Source organism: Histoplasma capsulatum (genome assembly GCF_000150115.1).
Source record: "Histoplasma capsulatum G186AR genomic scaffold supercont2.16, whole genome shotgun sequence".
Taxonomy (NCBI): domain Eukaryota; kingdom Fungi; phylum Ascomycota; class Eurotiomycetes; order Onygenales; family Ajellomycetaceae; genus Histoplasma; species Histoplasma capsulatum.
The window spans coordinates 60,845-81,310 of NW_025544816.1; the positions used below are offsets into that span (position 1 = coordinate 60,845).

The following is a 20,466-nucleotide window of genomic DNA, read 5'->3' on the forward strand; positions in this document are numbered from 1 at the left end:
TTTATCTCCGGGAACAACAATGTCCTTCGCACTCAATCCCAAATCTCGCCCCTTCTGTTGCTTTTTTGCATGGAAAATTTCTGTTATCATATTACTATCACTTATTTAACCCGTTGAACCCCTCCACCGTACAATCAACGAATAATGGCGCGGGCAACCCCGCCTACCCTTGAAAGCCTCCCAGACGAAGTTCTGCACAGCATCCTTTGCTACTCACCCGCAAGGACAGCACTAGCCCTGGAGCGCACATCTCGCCGTTTCAAAAGCGCAACAAACGTCCCTCTCCTCTGGCGCCTGCACTGCCAGAACGATTTCAAATTTTGGGACCAGCGACATGAGCTCGCGCGACGATTGGTTGAGCCTGTCGGCTCCGTGGACTGGAAGGCGCTCTACGCGCTTCGGCGCCGGATTGATATCAGCACAACGCAGATTCTGGATAGCATTGTTAAAAACCAGACAGGGAGGATTGAAAAGACGCATCACATCGTGGAGTTTGGGTATGATGCGAAGGACACGTTGTTGCGGCATGCGAGGGCTGGGGAGGAGTGGGAAGATCATTTAGCAAGACGGTGGGATTTAAATACATTTCCTCCCCTTTCCCCCTTTCCCCCTTCCCTCCTTCTCAGAACCTGGTTATTTACGGAGAAGGGTATTGATCTGGGTTGCATAAATAGATACCATAGCAACGCTATTCTCGGTTGTCTTCATCGGACAATGGCCATACCGGTATGGAATAGACTGAGAAATAATGAAGATGTCTCGCTGGAGCGCGCTCTGGGGGCGTTTGACATGTTCGTTTTGGAAGATGGACCGGGGGATTTTAACGATGTACGTGGGATGATACCGATGCACTCATGCTTTAATCAGGATCAGGGGTTCTAATTAATGATGCTCTACAGATCTCAGATTGTCTTGAGAGTATCGTAACTCAGTTGTCGACTGAATGTTTGGAGATCATGGAGCTAAGCCCACGGAATAGAGCGACAAGGATAGCTAAGTATCTACGGGAGCATGATCTCACGGGTATCGACTCAAGCCGAGAGTATTACAACATCGAGCACAACTTTATAGGTTTGGCGTTAAGGAATCCCGGTCATAATTCTTTACCTCTCATTTCTTCAGCTATATACTGTTACGTTGCACGGCGATTTGATCTTGATGCTCATCCGTGTGGATTTCCATTCCATGTACATGTGATAATTCACCCTGCTGATGGCCACGATATGGATGGCAACCTGCTCGAGGATCCAGGCCAGCCTGGTGATCCCATGTACATGGACCCGTTCCGCTCAACGGATGAAACGCGGGTAACTGAACTCCAGGAACAACTGAGCTTCCTGGGGGCCTTGACGCTGTCGCGGTCGACGTTTTTACGCGAATCCCTGGTGCAGAATATAGTGCTTCGCTGCAGCAAGAATATTATAAACTCAGTCTTTCAAACCCCGCGCATTCGCGACACCTGCCTTGACTCCGCCAGCGTGAAGTACGCCGCACTTTGGTCCTCCATTCTTTTCGCGGAATATGCAAACCACGACGCCCAGTCACCGGGCGTTTTACCACCGCGGGAGGCTGGCCATGCTCCCATGCGACGGCATCTGCCATCGTTGATGGATAACGTTGCTTCCGATTTTCAATCGGATGTTTACCTCATCGAGGAGTACTTGATACCGCTGTTTGCGGATCTACCGGAGTATGCTCCGCTGCAAGAGAGTGTCCGCGTTCTGCGTGCCGGTGATGAGATCCCGAAACAGGTACGGAGACGCACTCCAGAGCATAAGAATATAAAATATAAGATCGGGCAGGTGTTCCGACATCGTCGTTACGACTATGTTGCTGTTATAACTGGCTGGGACGCCGAGTGCGGAGCTGGAGAGCAGTGGATGCAAAGGATGGGAATCGATCGGTTACGGGCTGGCAGACACCAAAGTTTCTACCATGTTCTGTACGTGGTTGTATTTTTGTTTATCATATATATATTTATGCGGGATACGAACCGATTTGCTGACATGTTGTTTGTTCTTCCGTTTCAGGGTATGTGACAAAAGTGTACGATACGTGGCGGAGGAAAATATTGAACTGGTTTCATTAGAAATTTCTGAGCTTCCGCCTGCATTTCTGAAGTTGACCGGTAAACATTTCAAGAGGTGGGACTCAGAGTCGCGGAGATTCGTTAGCAATATTCGAGACGAATATCCAGATGACTGACCTCGGATCGTGACTGACAGTGGGTGTTTTGGTGTTTTGTTCGTGACTCTTTTTGGAAACCAACGGCAGGCGTTAGAATCAGACTCTTTATTTGTAGTCTGGATTGTGGATATTGCCATTTTCCCTCTCCATTCTCTTTTTTCAATTCGAATATTAAATCTGTGTTGGCTGTGCACATAGCCTGTTAAATGCCAACCCTACTCATAAATGCCGCCGTCTCTTCTAGCGTCAGCCCTTCCAGCTTCCCTTCCTCCAACTGCATGAGAATAGGAGATTTTTGGAACCGTAGCAATGAAACCAGCCATTCCATGACATATTCCTCGAACCGTATGAAAGGACAGTTCTCCAAGATTTCTCCTATACTTGTCTCCCATCCTCTTTCGCCATCAACACCAACCAGAGATGTTTTCACAGAATCCCTCACGGACTCCCATTGAGCAATACGAGCCTTATCATCTTGTTCACAATCTTCATCATGATGATCATCACTCTCGACTTTGTAAGGATAATCCCAAGCAAAAGCCTCGTTGGCCGCTTCCTCTATCATCGTGCCGTGTAACAAAATCTCCTCAATCGCAGCAAACAGCATAAACCGGACCGGTAATTCCATCCAGCTGGTGTCTGGTATGTCATGGTGGCACACCATCCCACAGAGAGACATGCATTCCGGTAAGATATCCAATAGACTGGCGACGGGGATATTGTCATTGCCGTCTTTGCAAGGGATGCCCATGTGCACGTACATGTCGCGTCGATTTCGCTCTAGATACGCTGAATCATTCATTACCGGCGTGCTTGCGGCTGTGCGGCAGATTCTGTGGTCTTCATTTTGACGTAGCCAATGCTCTGCGCGCTCTCTGTTCCGCTTTTTCTGGGTTTGGAGGGTTTCTTCCGACGGGAGAAATGCGCGGGAGCCTTGATGATACCGTCGGCACAGGAGATTTGTTACCGTAAGGATTTGAAGTTTGATTCTCAAGTTTATCGGAACGCATGAAGTGTTATTATTCTGATTGCTTCTATCGCTCTCATAATTGCTGTTGCGACTGTTATTGTTGAGATGATTGTATCGAAATAATTGCATGCATCCTGGCGACAAGTAATCAATTAGCTTTCTTTTTGCTCCAACGATTAAACAGCCACACTGGTTGAAATAATAAACTCAAATCTATATTTATTTTTTTTATGAGTACAGAACTAACCATCAAATATTCCGAGAATACTATCACCATTTTTATTTGACTGCTCGCCAACCCGCCGTTGTACTATTCGGTCGTCTATCACCGCGATTATCGCTTTATGGAGCAGGTAATCCAGCGTCATTAGATCCAATTCTAACTTCAGCTCGGGGTCATCTGAATCTGATGCCATATCTTTCCCCGAATTCTGGGAGGCTGTATGTTCTGTCAATTTCAAGGAGAGCCCTTGTTTGATTAAATGGTCGTGTGGTGATGCTTCAACGACGGTCGTGCATGGCCCCACGACACACAACCAGAACTGCTTTCGTTTTATGTTGAAGACGAATGAATAAAATAAATAGCTGTGTTGATGGAAGAGTTCACTCTGAGATGATCGAATAATCAAGCTCCAGTTGCCTGCTCTTCCTTGAATCCCCGAAGGCGCCAATAAAGTTGCTGTTTAGCGTTTCAGTTTTAATTTTCGGCAGTTTCTGGCCTCCTTTTTCGCTGATGCTCCATCCTCTCCCATGGGTTTGTATTGAATGGAGTTATTTTTGCACTTCGCATGGAGATTCGAAGCAGCTGGTTGAAACGAAGAGATACATACTTCATGACATGTTTCAGAAATGGCAAAATACTGGTTATATCGAACATTATCATTACTGTAGCGACTGACAAAACTTTTAAAATTGATAGTATAGTTATTTAATACATAGACTAATGCTTCAAGCCTCAGTCAACGAACTGCTATATACGCAAGTAGATCAATACGCCAGTACTTCCTCAACTAGCTTTTCAATCACCTGCTTGCGTGCAAGGAGACGCACCCAGGTGTGCACAGCCGGTCCGTAATCGTGTCTTCTGGCCGTTGCGTAGTCCTCATCCGCCCGATGCGACTGCTCCTCTTCGCTGATCATAATTCGTATATTTTTTTGAGCACCGACGAGCTCTTCCCGATAACCTGCCAATTCATCTGGTGTGGCAGATTTATACTTGGTTCTGAGATCACCCGGAACATCTGCCCGTTCCACCTCTTCCCGCTCAATATTGATGAATGGATCATGGCCAATACCATTACTGTTTTCATTGATAGTCGCTGCTGTGCCATCCAGGTCCGGTAGCGATATGCCAAGTGCAGATAGCTGCTCGTCTATGGTAGCGACGCACTTGATGTTTGTAGCAAGCTGTGTTCTCAAATCGATCAGAGGGTCTTTAACAAGGCCCAGGATCGAAAACTCAATCTGGCCCTCCTCATACTCTGCCATCCTCGAGATTATTTCTGGCTTCGCTAGATCCAACCACTTATCACCTGAACAGTCACCTTGAATGCAAGGGATTAGTTTAAAGAAGTTAAAGGGGAAGGGGAAAAGAAAGGAAACTAGAATCGAGATGGGAATAAAAATGTATAAATCTACCTAAGTTTTGGGGTTGGCGTTCGAGCCCATCAAACTTCCATAGCTTCCCCTTCGCTGGGACGAAGCCGATGAAATGGAAGCCAGCTTCGCTATCATCGTAATCCTGGGTTTTCAACTTCTTCGTTCTGGACCTTCGGTTCGTAGCTTCGGTCTTTAGCTGCAGGTCGGTGTTGAGGACGTCCATTTTTCTGGGGAGGTTTAGTTTATTGAATCGCCTGATTTTGTATTATAATCAAATGATATATAGAACATACCTCGCGAACGAGTTATGGACTCGTTTGACAAATTCGAAATTGCCGATTGCGTACCCACGCAATGCTGGCGTCAAAGGCAAGGTGAAGTCTTTGAAATGCTGAAGCTTCTCGCCAAGTTCGATTTCATCAACATTGTTGATGATGTTTAGCAGGGCAACACTTGCGCAAGCGTAGCTTGAAGTCTACAAGAAAAGAGAAAGTCTTCAGAGGGTGTTCTTTCTTGTACATGTCCTCAATGGAAGGCGGAGGCAAACCTGGTTCGCAAACCAAATGCCCTCTGGACAGCTTGACTCCTGTTTATCTGGGTCATCTTCCTTCCATCGAAAGAGGAATATGAGCCCATAGACCGGTTTGCTGTGCATTGATTGGAATTAGTCAAAAATGACACAAATTTATTATAGGAGGCCATTGAGCCAGTAGCCCGTAGCACATACTGGAGGAGCGCTAGCATCTCATCCTCCAGAGATACAATTTCCTGCACTTTAACCCCCTTAACACCAAAGTCACGGAGCATAACATTAAAAAGCGCCTATTAGATGCCAGTTTAGCTTCGAAAGAATAGGTACTATACACCTAAATCGTAACGTAGACATACCGGTTCTGATTCGATCTCGCAGAAGCCATTCCAGCGAGCTTTGTCGGCCTTTGTTAGTGGCTGGAGCGGCAAAGTCTCAAAGGTTGTTGGCGGATTAAGCCGTCGTCGTTTTGTCCGAGCCGTCATATCTACTGCTCTGAAGGATGAAGTGGGCTTCAAGTCCAAGGGATGAGCATGGCGCAGGCGAAGCGAGTTTATCCGATGATAACTAATAATATATTTACTCAACCATTAAGAAGGAATGAGAAGTAGATTGTGTAGCCTGTATTCGGGACAACAAATATATATATCCCTTCCGCTCTTTCGTCCCTCAGAATTTGCCCAATCTTCAACAATTTTTATGACGTCCGTCCGCGACTATTTATTTTACACGCGATGCTGGTTAGCTGCGGACAAGAGCAAAAAGGTTGGCCCTGTCTTGGCGTCAACCATCCTGACGCGTTGGACCGCCGTTTTTTTTTCTTTCGCGCAAACACCAGGCATATACTGTGTGCAGTAGGATATTGACTTGAGATCCGCAGCCACAGGTTGACAGACCGCCCATTCGACTAGGAAGGAGAAAGACCCTGCATTCATCCGCCTTTTTTCCTTTATGCGTTGTGCGGACCAACCACTGCTAGGCGTGTTCCACCTCTCCAGCGGTGCCTAGGTTGACACCAGACTTTTTGCGATAGCGAGCTTTTGCCTGAATTTACTCTCCCTCCTGGCATATTCGGACACAATTCCACTACGAAAGGAATCGCAAGGATATGGTAACGACAGAGTGAGTGAAGAATCGCTCGAAAACCAATGGTTGAAGTATAAGAGTCCCTCTCTAACTTCTCCTTGTTTTAGGCTTGGATGGGACCTGGAATGCTAAGTCGGTCGTCCTGTGTATCTACGGCTCCTTCGCCATAACCCGCACCCTCTAAGCATGCCATGAACGGCACTCCTCGACTTCGATCTTCCTTTCCCCAGACGCCCCGCAAATCTCCACATTACAGAACCCTCAACGACGGCCAGGATGGGACTCCACTCGAAGCCCGGTTGCGAACCCTTCGAAACGAGAAACCCGCACCGGTGAGGCTAGAACGAAGGGACTCAAACGCGCCGCTTATTCCCTTTAGTGTTGTGGATGCGCCATCTCAGAGATTATATGTGGTGGCTTTCTACCTGGCCTTGAATGCGTGGCGCATGTACGAATTCTGGACGTCGACAGACGATTTCGATTCAACCTGGCTTTTCTTGAAATGGGTCTCAATTGACGGCATATTTTTGTTCGGGCTCCCTGCTCTGAGGGTACCATGGCTAGAGTGGTCGTTTGCGACTACGTTGGCGGTATTCATGGTGCATGCTGTTGCCAATGCCTTCTTAATGTTTCGTATCCCTGTAAGTCTATGAATGAAGCGTCCCAAGATGAACCTATAACGAAGCTGTGTTCTGATCTTAAAGTAGATACCCGTCGAGTCATGGATGGCTGCTCTCGTTAAAGTGGCCTATGACAGAGAGCTCTCCATATCAGAAAGAAGGGTTAAACCGGCTGACATCCTCCGTAATTCGTCTTTGATTCTGGGCAAGCAAATCATCCATATCCTTCCAGAAGGGTGAGCTATTTGTCCCCCAAGCACCCCTGTTTATTCATGGTGATGACTGACACGGAGTTTTAGTTCTGCAGTATTGAACCCAGAGCAAGCCTCCTTTTGTATAGACAGCCAGACAACCCAAGCCATGCTTCCAATCCGTGTGAACCAGACTACCCCGATAATCATTGATCTTTTACGGTTTGATCTCGAGTCTGGAGAGAGCGAGACCATCTCAGTTCCACCCAAACAACTGAAGCATATAGTGAAGCAAGCGAATAAGGGCCACCCGAGTTCGGATAAGTACAGTCCAAGAGATTTGCTATTTCCGGTCAAAAAAACGGGAATTTACCAGTTACAAAGAGTCGTGGACGATTCGAAGCTTGAGGTTAGACGCCGTCCACTTGACACCCTTGTTGCGGCGTGCCCGAAAGCGGTAATTCGAACCTCGGCGGATAACCGATGTAAGGGTGAGCTGTCGGACTTGATGCTTGTGGTCGAGGGGACGCCACCTTTGAAGATCAAATATAGCCGCAAAGTTAATAATATCGATCACGGCGTTTCATTCCAGAGCATTCAGCCAGAAAACTTTAGATCACCCCTCACGAGTCAAGCCCGTGTCGGCCCTCTGATAGACCCGAATGACCTAGATGTTAGTTGGGCGCAACCTCAAAGAATTGAAGTTCCGCTCAATGAATCGCTGAGCACTGGGGGCGAATGGATATATTCTATCGAAGAGGTCCACGATGCTTGTGGAAATGTTGCAAACTATTCTCTCGCTCTTCAAGATGGCGATCAACAACTTTCGAAAGTTTCATCACAAACTCAGCAATTCTTAGTTCATGAGCGGCCTCGCGTTTCGCTGTCTGGATGCAACGCTCAATCGTATCTCCAAGTGGCGAATGGTCATTCCATTGATCTACCACTTCATTTCCATTCCGTTGGGCGCGATCAGGCAGCTGATGCCCCGTATACATTGACGTACTCTTACAAGAGTGAAGCCACCCAGGACGACAGTTCCATTCCTCCGTCCGTGCAGCAAATCAGTCTTCAAAGCGTTGACGACAAACCTCAAATCCAGGAGCAGGGATGGTATAGTCTTACTGCCATCTCCAGCCAATTTTGCTCAGGCGAGATATTCGAACCTGCGTCCTGCTTCCTTCACAATCCTCCTGAGCCAAGTATTAACTTACGATACGAAAAGCTGTATGACAAGTGTGCAAACATTTCGGTTGGCCTTCTGGTGGACCTCGACCTGATTGGAACCCCGCCGTTCCAAATTCGGTATAATATCGAGCAGGCAACCGGAGTTCAGACCCGTCTCATCTCCATCGATTCTCTAAGGAGACAAATCGATTTTAGGCCAAAAGAAGCAGGGCATTATAAGTACGAATTCATTGACATTTCGGATCGCGTTTACCTTCCCCAGCCATTGAAGGGGAAGGTTCCGGTGTTGGAGCAGGATGTGAAGCCTCCCGCATCAGCACAATTCTTGGGCTCTGTGACTAGTCGCAAAGCCTGCTTTGGCGAACCTGTTTCGATCGATGTTTTGTTCGTTGGGGAAGCTCCATGGGAACTGCAATACGAGCTCGTCCACAATGGGAAGAGGAACAAACGTACGCTTCGGAGTGAGCATGAGATAGCGACCGTTGTTACTGAAGATCTCGTTGATGGTGGTGGATATACTTTAGGCTTGACAAGTGTGAAGGACAAATCAAATTGCAAGAAGTTGTTAAAGGAGGAGATCAATATTGATGTCCGGCCCAAGAGACCTCAAGCTGCCTTCGGTCTGATCGACAAGAAGCGCAGCATTCTTGCTCTGGAGGACAAGAAAGTAGAGCTACCGCTACGGTTGGAAGGAGTTCCGCCGTGGACCGTCAGATTTCGAAACCTTGACAACATTTCGATACCTCCCATCGAGAGGACGCTCTGGAATGAGAATAGTATTGTCCAACTCACCCAACGTGGCCGATATGAAATCGTCGCAGTTAGTGATTCTACATGCCCCGGCTCTGTCGACAACGGAGCAAGCACATTCGAAATTTCTTGGATTTCTCGACCGGCAATTACAGCTATCGATGGTTCTCCCGTTGAGGATAAGGATGTTCTAGCAAAACGAGAGGTTTGCGAGGGCGATGAGGATCTCATGGAAATGAAATTTGATGGCACCCCCCCTTACACGATTCGATACGAACAACAGCGCCGGCCAATCACTGGCGCGATCTCCACAAGCATCAAGACAATGACGGCGGCACTGGGATCTGCTTCTCTACAAATGGACACATCAAAACCGGGTGATTATTCTTATAAGATTATAGAACTTGGTGATAATCTCTATAGCTTCGATCGTAAGAAGCATGCACCAGTCACCATTACGCAGCGGGTTAATCCCCGACCTTCCGCGCGCTTTGAGCAGCCCAACCACATATACGGATTTTGTAAAGAAGAAGGCAATGCGGAGGAAGTGATCCCTATAATTCTGGAAGGAGTTCCCCCGTTCTCCCTGGAGATTGGGATCAAACATTCTTCTGTATCGAAACCGGAGGTGTTATCCATTCCACACATAGACTCCAACCGACATAACCTGCCAATCCCCCGACGGTATCTCAACCTAGGCCAACACGTCATAAGCATCCAGAAAGTCCGGGATGCACGCGGCTGCCAACGCACAACAGAATATGAAGGCTCCTCTGTTCGAGTTGCAATTTCAGATGTCCCAACAATTATACCACTGGAAACACAGGTAGACTATTGTGTTGGAGAGCGACTCTCGTTCTCATTATCTGGCCACGCTCCGTTCGAGGTGTACTATACGTTTAACGGCGTGGATCGGAAAGCAGCAGTGCCGAACTCCAGCTTCCGCCGCATTGCGGAAAAACCAGGTGAATTTGCCATTACGGCCGTGAGCGATGGGGCGAGTGGGAAGTGCAAGGCGTACAAGAATATTACCAAGATTATTCACGAGATGCCTAGCGTTAGAGTCAGTCGCGGATCTGTTTCCGTTGTCGAAATACATGAGGGTGGAGAGGCTGAGATGATTTTTGAGTTTTGGGGAACTCCCCCATTCGAGTTCACGTAAGCTACTTCGTTGATCCTTTCCCTCCTGTTTGTTTTTGCCGTCTTTTCATACTCCTGCATCTTGGCTTTGTTTGTCTTTTTTATTTTTCCCCTATTTTCCTTAAACTTCTTCCTCTCTTTTTGACGAGAAATACTGATTTTGCTACTTCCTTTTGTAGATATACGCGCAGTTCTATCGACAGAAAGGGCAAGAAATCACAAATTTTGGATACTAAACATGACATATCCTATGAACACACCAAGATCATCCGAACGTCTGATGAAGGTAGCTATGAAGTTGTTGCGATCAAAGACAAGTTTTGCTCGTTCTCTACCCAGGATGCAACCGGAGCTGGTGAGAGGAACAGAGGTTAGTGAAGACGTGTGGCCACGATACAGATTAGATGACCGCCCACTCGTGTGACCACAGAGTCACTTGCATCTATAGAGTTCCGAAGAGCTGATGGGTAGAATGTGTGGACTTTATGGTTTGTTCCTGGATGAAAGAATAGGTATTACATAGCACCGGCGTTTTTGGTCAACGTTTTCGTTTCTTTATTTTACATTTTTGCGTAGTCTATTGTTTCCTTTACATATAGAGAAGAGGTAGACGTTAAATTTTTAACGTACTGATAATGAAACTTCTACTCTTCATTTCCTGCTCCTGTTGCTTCCTCATCTTCGTATGCATTTTACCGGTTAACCTGAATCTTCTCGACAAGCTCACCACCTATGGTGGCAATCTCATTCAAAATCGCCGTCTTATTAGGCGCAAGCTCCGTCTGATTTTCCTCTTCGCCTTCAACAATCGACGGAATAGTTGAATAGCCAATCTTCAACCCCCACGTCCGTGGTTTCGTCGTCTGCTGATTCCAAACACCAGCGATAACACCACCACCAGCTTCCCCATAATCCCCATGAAAAAATACAATAGCATGTCCATACAAACGTGTCAACTCGTCCGCAAACGCAGCAGCGGGTTTAAAACCCGTCATATCACCATCTAGAACCCCCTGGCATAGTCCTTGAAGATTCTTAAACACAGCTCGGTCCTCCCTCTTCTTCCGGCTACCAGCAGCATATTTTGAATTCAACCAAAGCACAAAATCATAATCCGTAAAGGGCGATATGAAAAGTTCTGGAGCATGCAAATCTAGCTTCTTCTCCGCCGCGAGCTTCATGGCCGATTTGGATAAGGCAGATAGTCTCGCTGCGACGACTCGTGGCGGTTTCGAGAACTGGGTCCAAGTGACGCCATCCCGGTCAAGGTTTGACGCGGCGAAGAGGGTGACGGTGTTCATCATCGGATCGATGTTTCGCCAGGCATCGAAGCGCGTTTGGACCTCGGACAATTGCTGCAATGTCAGTTCTTGGTTTAGATCGACAATTAACGGCTCCAGTTGCCAGTCCCAGCGGGAGAGGAAATGAAGAGTCCTAAGAAAACCGGTGACGATGCTAGAAGGGGCATCCCAGGGGAATGGATGGACGAAGACCCGGCAAACAATTAATTCAAGAAGTTCCTCTCGGAGATGAGGGGTTAGGAGGTGGGAATTTGCCCATTTTTTCACGAGGCGGATGGTTGGGGAGAGCAAGGGAAACCGGGTGGAGAGGATTCGGATTGCTTGTGTGTGTCGGGGAGCCTGAATGAAAGCGCGCTTGTGTGTGGCGAGAGCAAAGGCTAATTCTTCCTTTTGTCGTGCTGCCAGATCTTTCTTTTTCAGTTGTTGCTCCAACAGAGTCTGTTCCCTGTCGTGGTAGATGCGAAGGCGGAATGTGATGGAGTTTGGGAGGACGATGTCGAGGAAGGAGGTGTTAAGTAATCTGCTGTTTTCATTCTCTAAACCTACTTGACAGGATGCTACTTCTCCCGAGTCTTGTAGAAGTTCGGCTATCTTGAGTAAAAATGCCAGTTTTGTCATTTGGATGGCCGTCAAGTCGTCTGGCCATCGTGTCGAGCCTTCAAACTGGAGAAGAACATCGGCAGGACTGTTTTGCACTAGCCCGCTGTTTGAGATTTGAGTTGATGTGTACCTTAAGAGAGGGCTAGCTGGGGAGAGTTGGTGTAATGTGAGCGGAAGCCCATCGATGCCTTGGAGTAGTTTTTCAAGAGAGCTGAATGCATCCATATACGGCTGAAAGGAAGAAGTAGGGTTCAATGCGCTGGCACCGTTGAAGTATTCGTCGCCAAGGTCGTAGTTAGCAAATGTGATGCGGTTTCCATCAAGGCCAAGATGCAGCTTCAAGATATGGGCCACAATTTGCTGGACAATTGGTGGGTCTGACTGGCGATCGGACCATACTAAACTTTCCACGATACTTCCATCTTTAAAACGCCTAAGCTCGGATTTATCGCCCCAGAATTTTTGGAAAGTAGCGGAAGCTTCTTTATCCTCGGCTGAAGGACCGTGGTCAACAATCCGGTTAGAGTGCTCAGCATCGAGTAATAAACCGAGGGTGATTGACGGTCCATTTCCCTTTGTGAAAGGGGTTGCACCCGATCCAACAGGCCAGTCGGTGGTATCTGGAACGGAAAGATTGATGAGCTTAGCTCTATCACCCAGAGCCTTAAAAAGGACTTCATAGACAGACGATTGGTATTTCCTGATATGAAGAGTTGACGAAAGAGCGATTTGCGGAGATATTGAGATAAGGTGGTCAAATCTGCAAAGGGGATCATCAACCTTGAAAATGAAAACTCCGTTGAAGTTGTCTCGAAGCGGGTCGTTTAACATTTTCAAGGTAGTAAGAGCCTCGTGGCGTAGCAGAGAATATGACCAGGGGGACATTTTATAGAGGATGTTCATTCCTCGTTTTCCATCAAAGAAAATAGGCACGTCAGATGGTGGGAGCTTCGAGATCCCATCTGCATACAGTACGAATGGTTGGATAAGATTTCTGCCACAAAGGAACTGAATTGTAGCTTTGAAGATTTGGTAGCTGCTGTAGCTCGGGGAGAGAAGCGGTTTCCCATTAGGTCCCCCCGCTTCGAGGAGTAGGGCTACGAGAGTAGCCCACTCACAGTGGCCAAAGCCGCCTTGTGCAAAAGAGGCCCCAAAACCTCTCTGCTGAAGCCAAATCCGGCCGAGGATACATGCATCTCGATAGGCCGTGCATTTGACACTGGCAGCATATTGAAGCTTCAAGAACGCCGAAACAGATGCCTCCGATCGGATAGCACTGTTGTAAATGGGCGTTGCGATATGGTCCCTTGGCTGAGTAGAATCATGTTGCTGATCGTGATCCGCATTGTTTTTTCGGATGTTTGTTGCGGTGGGAAAGGTGACGGAAGTTGGAAAAACATCTTCATCGATGGCTGTGAGGATGCGGATGCGGGATTTGGAGCGTATGAAGGATTCGTCGGCGCCTTCTGTGGGCTCCAGCAGAATCACAGGACGCAGTGTATCCCCTCCTTGGTAACTCCAACTTATCTTAAAGCCCGGCTCCACGGTATCTTTAATGCCTGCCGCAATGCAGGCTATGTAATAGGCACGCTTGTGGAAATATCGATAATTGAGGTAATCCTTTTTTTGGAACAACGAACCCGGGATAGTGATAGCCAGGTCGATTGTTGTGAGCTTTGATTTTATTTCCGTCTTGACCGCGAAGCTCCCCACGACGTTGATATTCACGGGTGCGGCATATTCCAGGGTATACTTCGTATCCTTCGCAGGACGGGGCTCTGGAAACGGAACAGAAACGCCTGATCGTTTGCGCAGACTCTTCTCCGCCTCCGACACGGTTTTGGGAGGGATATTTGGTATTTTTTCGATGATGCTCTTCAATGTCCGCAGTGGTTTTTCGACTCGGGCAAGCAGCTTGTCATGATCCGGCCGAAGTTGAGAGAGCAATTCATCCACCTGCAACTTAAAGGCATTGGACTTGAACACTCCACTAGCAACGGCAAGCTCAGCGGTTGGAGCATGCGATCGCGACCGACTTTGCGTCCATTTGGCTCCATTTCTGGCAGGTTGTTGAGCTCCATCGCCCACGCTTAGCTTTCTTCGCTTTGCGGTGATTTCTGCCATGAAGAAGGCCAAACCCGTGAGCAGGTATTGGAATTGAAGTAAACGGAGGCGATGAAAGTAAAGACCGCTGAATCTCAAGCCCAGCGAAAATGACTTTGGGGCCTGCCGTCGTTATGGCGGTTTGTGAAATCCCTCCCAAATTCCCCGTCTTCTTGTCGCTGGGATGGTGTTGGAGACGGTTTGGAGGCTCCAACTTTTTTTTTTTTTTGAGCAGAATAGCGGCGTATTGTACGGTATTATATTACGGAAATATGCCCGGGTAATATATTACATCGTTACAAAATGAGTATGATACTCATAGAACCCTGTTCAAAGAGGATCCCCAAAAGAATTCCAAAATAAATAAATAAATAAATAAATAAATAAATAAATCTTTATTGTGCTTGTAGTGTGTATCTTGTTTCTCATAAGTTCACAAAGTTAACATGGGTCCATGGACCTAGATGTTTTGGCGGCGTAATCTATATATGAGGGACCCGCGCTGACTCTTTTCTTATCAATCTCTGCACTTTTTGCCCCTCACTTTTGTATATCATTTTTTCTTTTCCCACCCTTCAGCGACGAGTACAGTGCAATCCAGTGGTGGTTCGAACAGAATAGTACTTGCGACAATGCCTGCTGTATGCTTTTGAATTCCTCCTTGAATTGAAGCGCCTTTGTTCCCGCCTTCTGCGCTGCTTTCTGATCGTCCGGGGATGGTAAATCAACTACCAGTGGGAGGACCTGTCCCTCCAGAAACTGACCATGTATGTTCGCATAAAGAATAAGTGAAATTACATTCAATTTTGTAATGTTATTTAGAAGGCTTTCAGCCATGGATTCTGCTCTCTTGGTTGGTTGCGAACGCGAAGAACCCCTGGACAGTGAAACGAGACAAATAAAATAATTCGCTTTGTCGCATCATCTACTCTCATTATCTTCTCAGTATCCAAATCGCCTTTCCAGATATATACTAACATAGCGGATATAGGCTGTGAGTGTCTCCCTCCCGACATGGGGAGCCAACATTGGCTATGAAAAGGGCGAAAAATGGGTAATAGATGCCATGACCAATGGCTACCCACGCTTCTTCATCCACAAGAGCATCCGGGCGCTGGTGGCAGAAGTTGTCCGCCGCTTCGGTACGCCCGGGGAGGATTCGGCCACATTGTTCCCGTCTCGTAAGACTGCAGACAGGTGTTACCAGTTCATGACGTCGCGGCTACCAGCTGAGGAAGCACAAAAGCTTCGCGTTATTAGCCTTCTGCCGCCACGGAGACAGCAGCAGCAGAAGCAGCCGCTCTCAGATGAAGGTGACGGTGGTAAAGCAAATCCGAATATCGCATCGTCTCTGTTTTGCGTTTTTTATCCATCCGCACAAAGCAGCGTTGCAAAGGAGGTATGGCAACACACGGGTGATGGGATATCAAGTCGCCGAAGTGAATTCTGTCTGAAGGCCTTGGAAGATGGATATTTAATCGAAGAGAGCCGGCTGCTGCAGCGGGACGAGCCTACAACTCAATGGCCGCACAAGGGGCCGAAGCGGTATCAACGAAACGGGTCTCTAGGGAGCATCAGCAAGGACTTGACATCAACGCAGCCACAGCATCTACTGCAGAAAAGCGAAATCCCCTCTTCGATGGAGTTTGACCAATTCATTGAAGAGCGGTTTGGCCGTAACTTGAACCTGGCACATGCCAATAATGCCAAGCTCGCGGTTCGGAGGCGGATTGCTGGCTCATTGACTTGCAATGGTGAGCTCAGCGAAGCACTGAAATCTGCATCATCGGATGGGCGGATTTCCAGGTTGGCAGAAGAGCACGTCTTCCTCTTTCCCTCGGGCATGAGTGCGATCTTCAACACCCATCGCATGCTAACGGCTGCTCGGGGCCCGATGAAGAGTATATGCTTCGGCTTCCCTTATGTTGATACGCTGAAGATATTACAGAAATGGGGCCCTGGTGTTCAGTTTTATGGGCATGCATCGTCTGAAGAGCTAGATGATCTTCAAAAACGGTTGGAGTCAGGGGAACGATTCCTAGCGCTCTTCACCGAATTCCCTGGGAATCCCCTGCTGAAGGCCCCAGATCTCGAACGTATTCGAGACCTAGCGACGAAATATGACTTCGCCGTGGTGGTGGATGAATCTGTTGGTAACTTTATCAATGTCAACGTTCTCCCGTATGCCGATGTGGTCGTGAGCAGTTTGACGAAGGTTTTCAGTGGAGACAGCAATGTTATGGGCGGCAGTGCAGTGTTTAATCCGCACGGGCAATATTATCAGAAGCTGAAGGCGGTGCTTGAGACGGAGTACGAAGATAATTATTGGGGAGAAGATGCCATTTTCCTCGAGCGAAACAGCAGGGATTTCGTATCGAGGATTGAGCGTATTAACGCTACTACTGAGGAGATCACCGCACAGTTAAAAGCGTCACCTTTGAGTAAGTACCTCTTTGAAAGAGCTCAGGATTTCAACCCAGGAAGTATAAAACTAGGAGCACAGGACTAATATGCATTTTAACAGTCAAGGACCTTTACTACCCAAAATACAGCCCAACTCGACCTTGGTACGATAAATGCAAGAACCCAAACGGAGGGTATGGGGGTCTATTCTCTATAACCTTCCACTCAAAAGAGCAGGCGGTTGCCTTCTACGACTCCTTTGAAGTCATGAAGGGCCCCAGTTTAGGCACGAATTTTACACTTAGGTATTCCCCCCCTCCTAGAAAGCGTACCCCTAGATACGATATCCACTAACATAAAGGTGCCTCTGGAAAAAAGCTCTCCCTACGTGATCCTAGCTCACTACGAGGAATTGGAATGGGTGAGTCACTTCGTATTCTCCATTTACTACCCCAATATATATCTTTTCATGCCAAAGGGGAAAAATCCACTCACATATAATCTCCCAGGCAAACTCACTAGGCGTCCCTACAGAGTTAATAAGAACGAGCGTCGGACTTGAGGACCCTGTGGACCTTCAGGCTCGCGTCGACCGTGCCCTTGCAGCGGCCGCGAAGGTCTCGAATAAGTCGTGAATAAAACGTTTGATATTTCTCCTGGATTGGAGGGCTGGCTTTCGGGAAACTCCAGGGGAGGGGAACCTTCTCGGTGCATGTTAAAGGAAGGGATCTTGAGGCCTACAGGGTGGTAGATGAAAAATGGGAGATTTCATCTCCTTATTCCTATTCTATCGCGTTGGAAACGCGCTTCCCCGAAAACGGAGTTGTCAGTTACGATGGGGTATCGGTTCTGCGTGGTATATTTCCCTGATAAAAACGTTTTTATTTGAGCCTTCGGCTTGTTCGGTTTTGTGTGAAAGTGAAGGGTATCCACGTACGCGACCCTTTTCTTAGGAAAAATGGAAAGTTGATGGAAACCCAACTCAATTTGTATATGGATGGCGCATCATGAGTCGAGTTGTGAGAGTTTTTCTTCGTTACTTTATTGCCTCGCCTTCATTTTTCCACGGCCAATACTTAGCCAGGGAATTTAAAAATGGGAAAAGAGGGATACCAAATAATACAACAATTTCCCATTTTAGAGAGTTTAAAATTTGGGAAAGAAGAAAAGGGGGTGGGGGGTTGGGGGGGGGGGGGGGGGTGGTGTATAATTTCAACAATTATCGGATATGACAGTATAAACATCCAGTCATCGACCCGAGATTTACCCTAAAAGACGTGACTTTCAATCTATGAAATGTGAGGAGTAGTGGTGGGCGAACTGATAATGTATATCGACAGATAGATAGATAGATAGATAGATAATAGAAAACAGACCGCTGTTCAATTTAGCCAGCCAACTTGAACATAATTCCTATAAGGATGGGATTTGAATTATACGGTCTTCCGGTAGAGTGGCGTACGCAAGGATTTCTCCTAGGGGAATCAGAAAAGAGGAGCAAGGGAAACGAAATAAAAATATTTCGGAAGCGGACATTGAGTGAAAACGCAAATGTCAAACGACAAGAAACAAATAGCTCGAAGGGACCAAGCTAGAACTAGACAAACAGATCATTCATGAAAATTAAAAGAAAAAGAAAAAAGGAAAAGAAAGAAAAAAGAAACTGAATGAGTCCTCCCAAAATGTTCTGTTATATCAAAAATGTTATGGGAAACATTACAGCAAAACCCGAGTTACGAACTTCCCGAAACGCAAAGCCTCAGAATTGAAAAGTACGAAACAACACCCATCTACCCCCTCTTTGATTAAAATCGGCTAGTCAAACGGAGAGTATAGCATTAGGAAAAAAGAAGTAACGATGATAGGCGAAGCAATGGAAAAAAGGAACAGAAAAATACAAACAAAAATACAAAACGAAAATACAAAGGAGCATCGAACCTCTTCCAAGAGTGGGTGGATGAGTGACTATGACTATTTGAAAGGGCGATCATATGTCCCATCATCATTTCCAACAGCGCTCATGGGTTGACTGCGGAATCCACCAAAATCGCCGGAGCCAGTCCGCCGGAGGGCCTGCCGCATGGTTTCGACACTTAACTCACCCCCAAAGGTGCCGGGAGGGGGGCTATGGCCGCAGAGCCGGGGGCTCCCCGCAACTCGGGTCCCGCAATTGGGGGAGTTGTCCAAACCCTTTGTAGAAGGCGATACGCTTGTTGGCGGTGACGTACCGAAGCCATGGGACGAGACCGGAGAGCGTATTGGGGATGGAGAGCGATTCTGCGTGGCGAACAACGCGGCGTTGGTCGACAGACCTGCCATGTACATAGAATCGCGGTTTGAGGCATGGTCTGTTTCGGCATGTTCGCCGTTGACGACGTCAGCGAATGATACGAAACTTAGGCGCTGGACGTCGGATGAGTCCAAGGCGCCGTAGTTTGAAACCGAATCTTCTACGTCTGGGGGTATATGTGGGTTGAGATCGTCATGCCAAGACGACGTCATCGAGTGTTCAAGTTGGCCACCTGTCACGCTGAGTGACGCTGGCTGGTGGAAGTTATGGGTAATGATTTCGACGGAGTCTGGATCAAGATGCTTGTCGGTTAAAGCAGCAGATGAGGCACCAAGGATAGGGGGGATATGGTTTTCTGTCATGATATGTGAGGGTATAGATGGTGAGGCTTGCGCTGGAGCAAAATCTTCCTGGACATTCCGTTCGAAAATTTGCGAGGAAGCAGGGGAGTGCAGGCGCGGAGAAGCAGAACGAAATCCGCGATTAGGAGATGACGGAGATATATAGGGATTTCTAGCACGATGTGGAGATGCGGATGGTCGAGTCGAGTGGAGAGAATTAAGAGGGGAGACAGGTCTCATGGTGGCTATGGGGTTAGGGATGTTGGATGGGCGTTGTTGCGATTCACTCTTCTCAGCTGCGCCTGATTCAGGGTTCTTCTTTGGTTTGAGTCTCCATTCCTTATTCTCCTTGTTGTTCATTGCGTCCACCTTGTCCTCCTCTGCCGGGATAATATTTGGTTGGGGAAGTCGTGGTAGGGCTTGTTGTGGTTCAGATACGGATAGAGCCGAAGTTACTGGCAACTCGTTGACAGGAGTTGTATCTGAGGTTTTGTCGGTTGATTGATTTGCTGCAGCCATGACTGCTTAAAGGATAGAAGTAATGGAATAGTCGAGACACAATAGTGGTGTGCAGAGTAAGGAACTCTCGCAAATAGAGACCCAACGACTTTGCGCAAAGGGGAAACTTCTCTAGAAAAAATGTTTCGGATTGGGGGCTTAAGAAACACAAGTATGGATAGTTCCCCACTTCAGTGGCAGACCAAAAGGAAGAGAGAGCTTGTCTGTGCTGTGTGTGTGTATTCGAAGAAACGAGATCGAAAGGGGTGGTGTGGTTGATAAGGGAACACGATGGAATAGATGGATGTTGTCTACTGGCAGAGAGATATTTGAGAAGTGCAAAAAGCCGCAGCCGGTGGCTTGGACAACGCTGGGGGGGAGGGTTGCAATATGTAGTTGGTGAGAATAATGTCAGACTCAGCAGCGAAGGCGTTGGGGCCTTGGTGTCAAGTGGATCAACGACGTCATGCTGGGAAAAAGGGGTAATATTGAATGGAGTATGGCGGATGCAAGAGAAAACCGAGGAAGGATATTGAGGAAAGGGATGGGGCGGATATAGAGGAGGCGCAGACGGAGAATGAAGAGGATGAAGAGGATAAAAGGGACGAGGAAGACGCAGAAGAGGTTGAGCCGGAGCTGGAGATGAAGTTGAGCGTTGAAGCGAAATGAT

General features: G+C 47.5%; 7 protein-coding genes across 7 annotated transcripts; 3 read left to right on the plus strand and 4 right to left on the minus strand.

The window, feature by feature from the left end:
* Positions 1–144: 144 nt before the first annotated feature.
* HCBG_08479 (F-box domain-containing protein) lies at positions 145–2,099 on the plus strand (the record flags this gene model as incomplete). The annotated part of the gene is made up of 3 exons (XM_045435528.1): positions 145–828; positions 900–1,942; positions 2,090–2,099. 3 exons carry the CDS (start codon positions 145–147, stop codon positions 2,097–2,099), a joined length of 1,737 nt encoding a protein of 578 aa, XP_045283628.1.
* Positions 2,100–2,389: 290 nt separating this feature from the next.
* HCBG_08480 (uncharacterized protein) lies at positions 2,390–3,573 on the minus strand (the record flags this gene model as incomplete). Its single annotated transcript, XM_045435529.1, has 2 exons — positions 2,390–3,291; positions 3,405–3,573. 2 exons carry the CDS (start codon positions 3,571–3,573, stop codon positions 2,390–2,392), a joined length of 1,071 nt encoding a protein of 356 aa, XP_045283629.1.
* Positions 3,574–4,088: 515 nt separating this feature from the next.
* Positions 4,089–5,998, minus strand: HCBG_08481 (ubiquitin carboxyl-terminal hydrolase; the record flags this gene model as incomplete). The annotated part of the gene is made up of 6 exons (XM_045435530.1): positions 4,089–4,689; positions 4,796–4,983; positions 5,050–5,231; positions 5,304–5,403; positions 5,484–5,578; positions 5,645–5,998. The coding sequence occupies 6 exons, from the start codon at positions 5,768–5,770 to the stop codon at positions 4,145–4,147; spliced, it is 1,236 nt and encodes a 411-aa protein (XP_045283630.1).
* Positions 5,999–6,562: 564 nt separating this feature from the next.
* On the plus strand, positions 6,563–10,925 carry HCBG_08482 (nucleoporin Pom152; the record flags this gene model as incomplete). The annotated part of the gene is made up of 4 exons (XM_045435531.1): positions 6,563–7,012; positions 7,079–7,227; positions 7,291–10,278; positions 10,440–10,925. The coding sequence occupies 4 exons, from the start codon at positions 6,563–6,565 to the stop codon at positions 10,633–10,635; spliced, it is 3,783 nt and encodes a 1,260-aa protein (XP_045283631.1).
* Positions 10,926–10,952: 27 nt separating this feature from the next.
* On the minus strand, positions 10,953–14,285 carry HCBG_08483 (pre-rRNA processing protein Utp22; the record flags this gene model as incomplete). The annotated part of the gene is made up of 1 exon (XM_045435532.1): positions 10,953–14,285. One exon carries the CDS (start codon positions 14,283–14,285, stop codon positions 10,953–10,955), a length of 3,333 nt encoding a protein of 1,110 aa, XP_045283632.1.
* A 611-nt stretch (positions 14,286–14,896) lies between these two features.
* On the plus strand, positions 14,897–17,302 carry HCBG_08484 (cystathionine gamma-synthase; the record flags this gene model as incomplete). Its single annotated transcript, XM_045435533.1, has 5 exons — positions 14,897–14,905; positions 15,256–16,705; positions 16,789–16,972; positions 17,046–17,088; positions 17,177–17,302. The coding sequence occupies 5 exons, from the start codon at positions 14,897–14,899 to the stop codon at positions 17,300–17,302; spliced, it is 1,812 nt and encodes a 603-aa protein (XP_045283633.1).
* A 1,336-nt stretch (positions 17,303–18,638) lies between these two features.
* Positions 18,639–19,817, minus strand: HCBG_08485 (uncharacterized protein; the record flags this gene model as incomplete). Its single annotated transcript, XM_045435534.1, has 1 exon — positions 18,639–19,817. The coding sequence occupies one exon, from the start codon at positions 19,815–19,817 to the stop codon at positions 18,639–18,641; it is 1,179 nt and encodes a 392-aa protein (XP_045283634.1).
* Between the last annotated feature and the right edge of the window lie 649 nt (positions 19,818–20,466).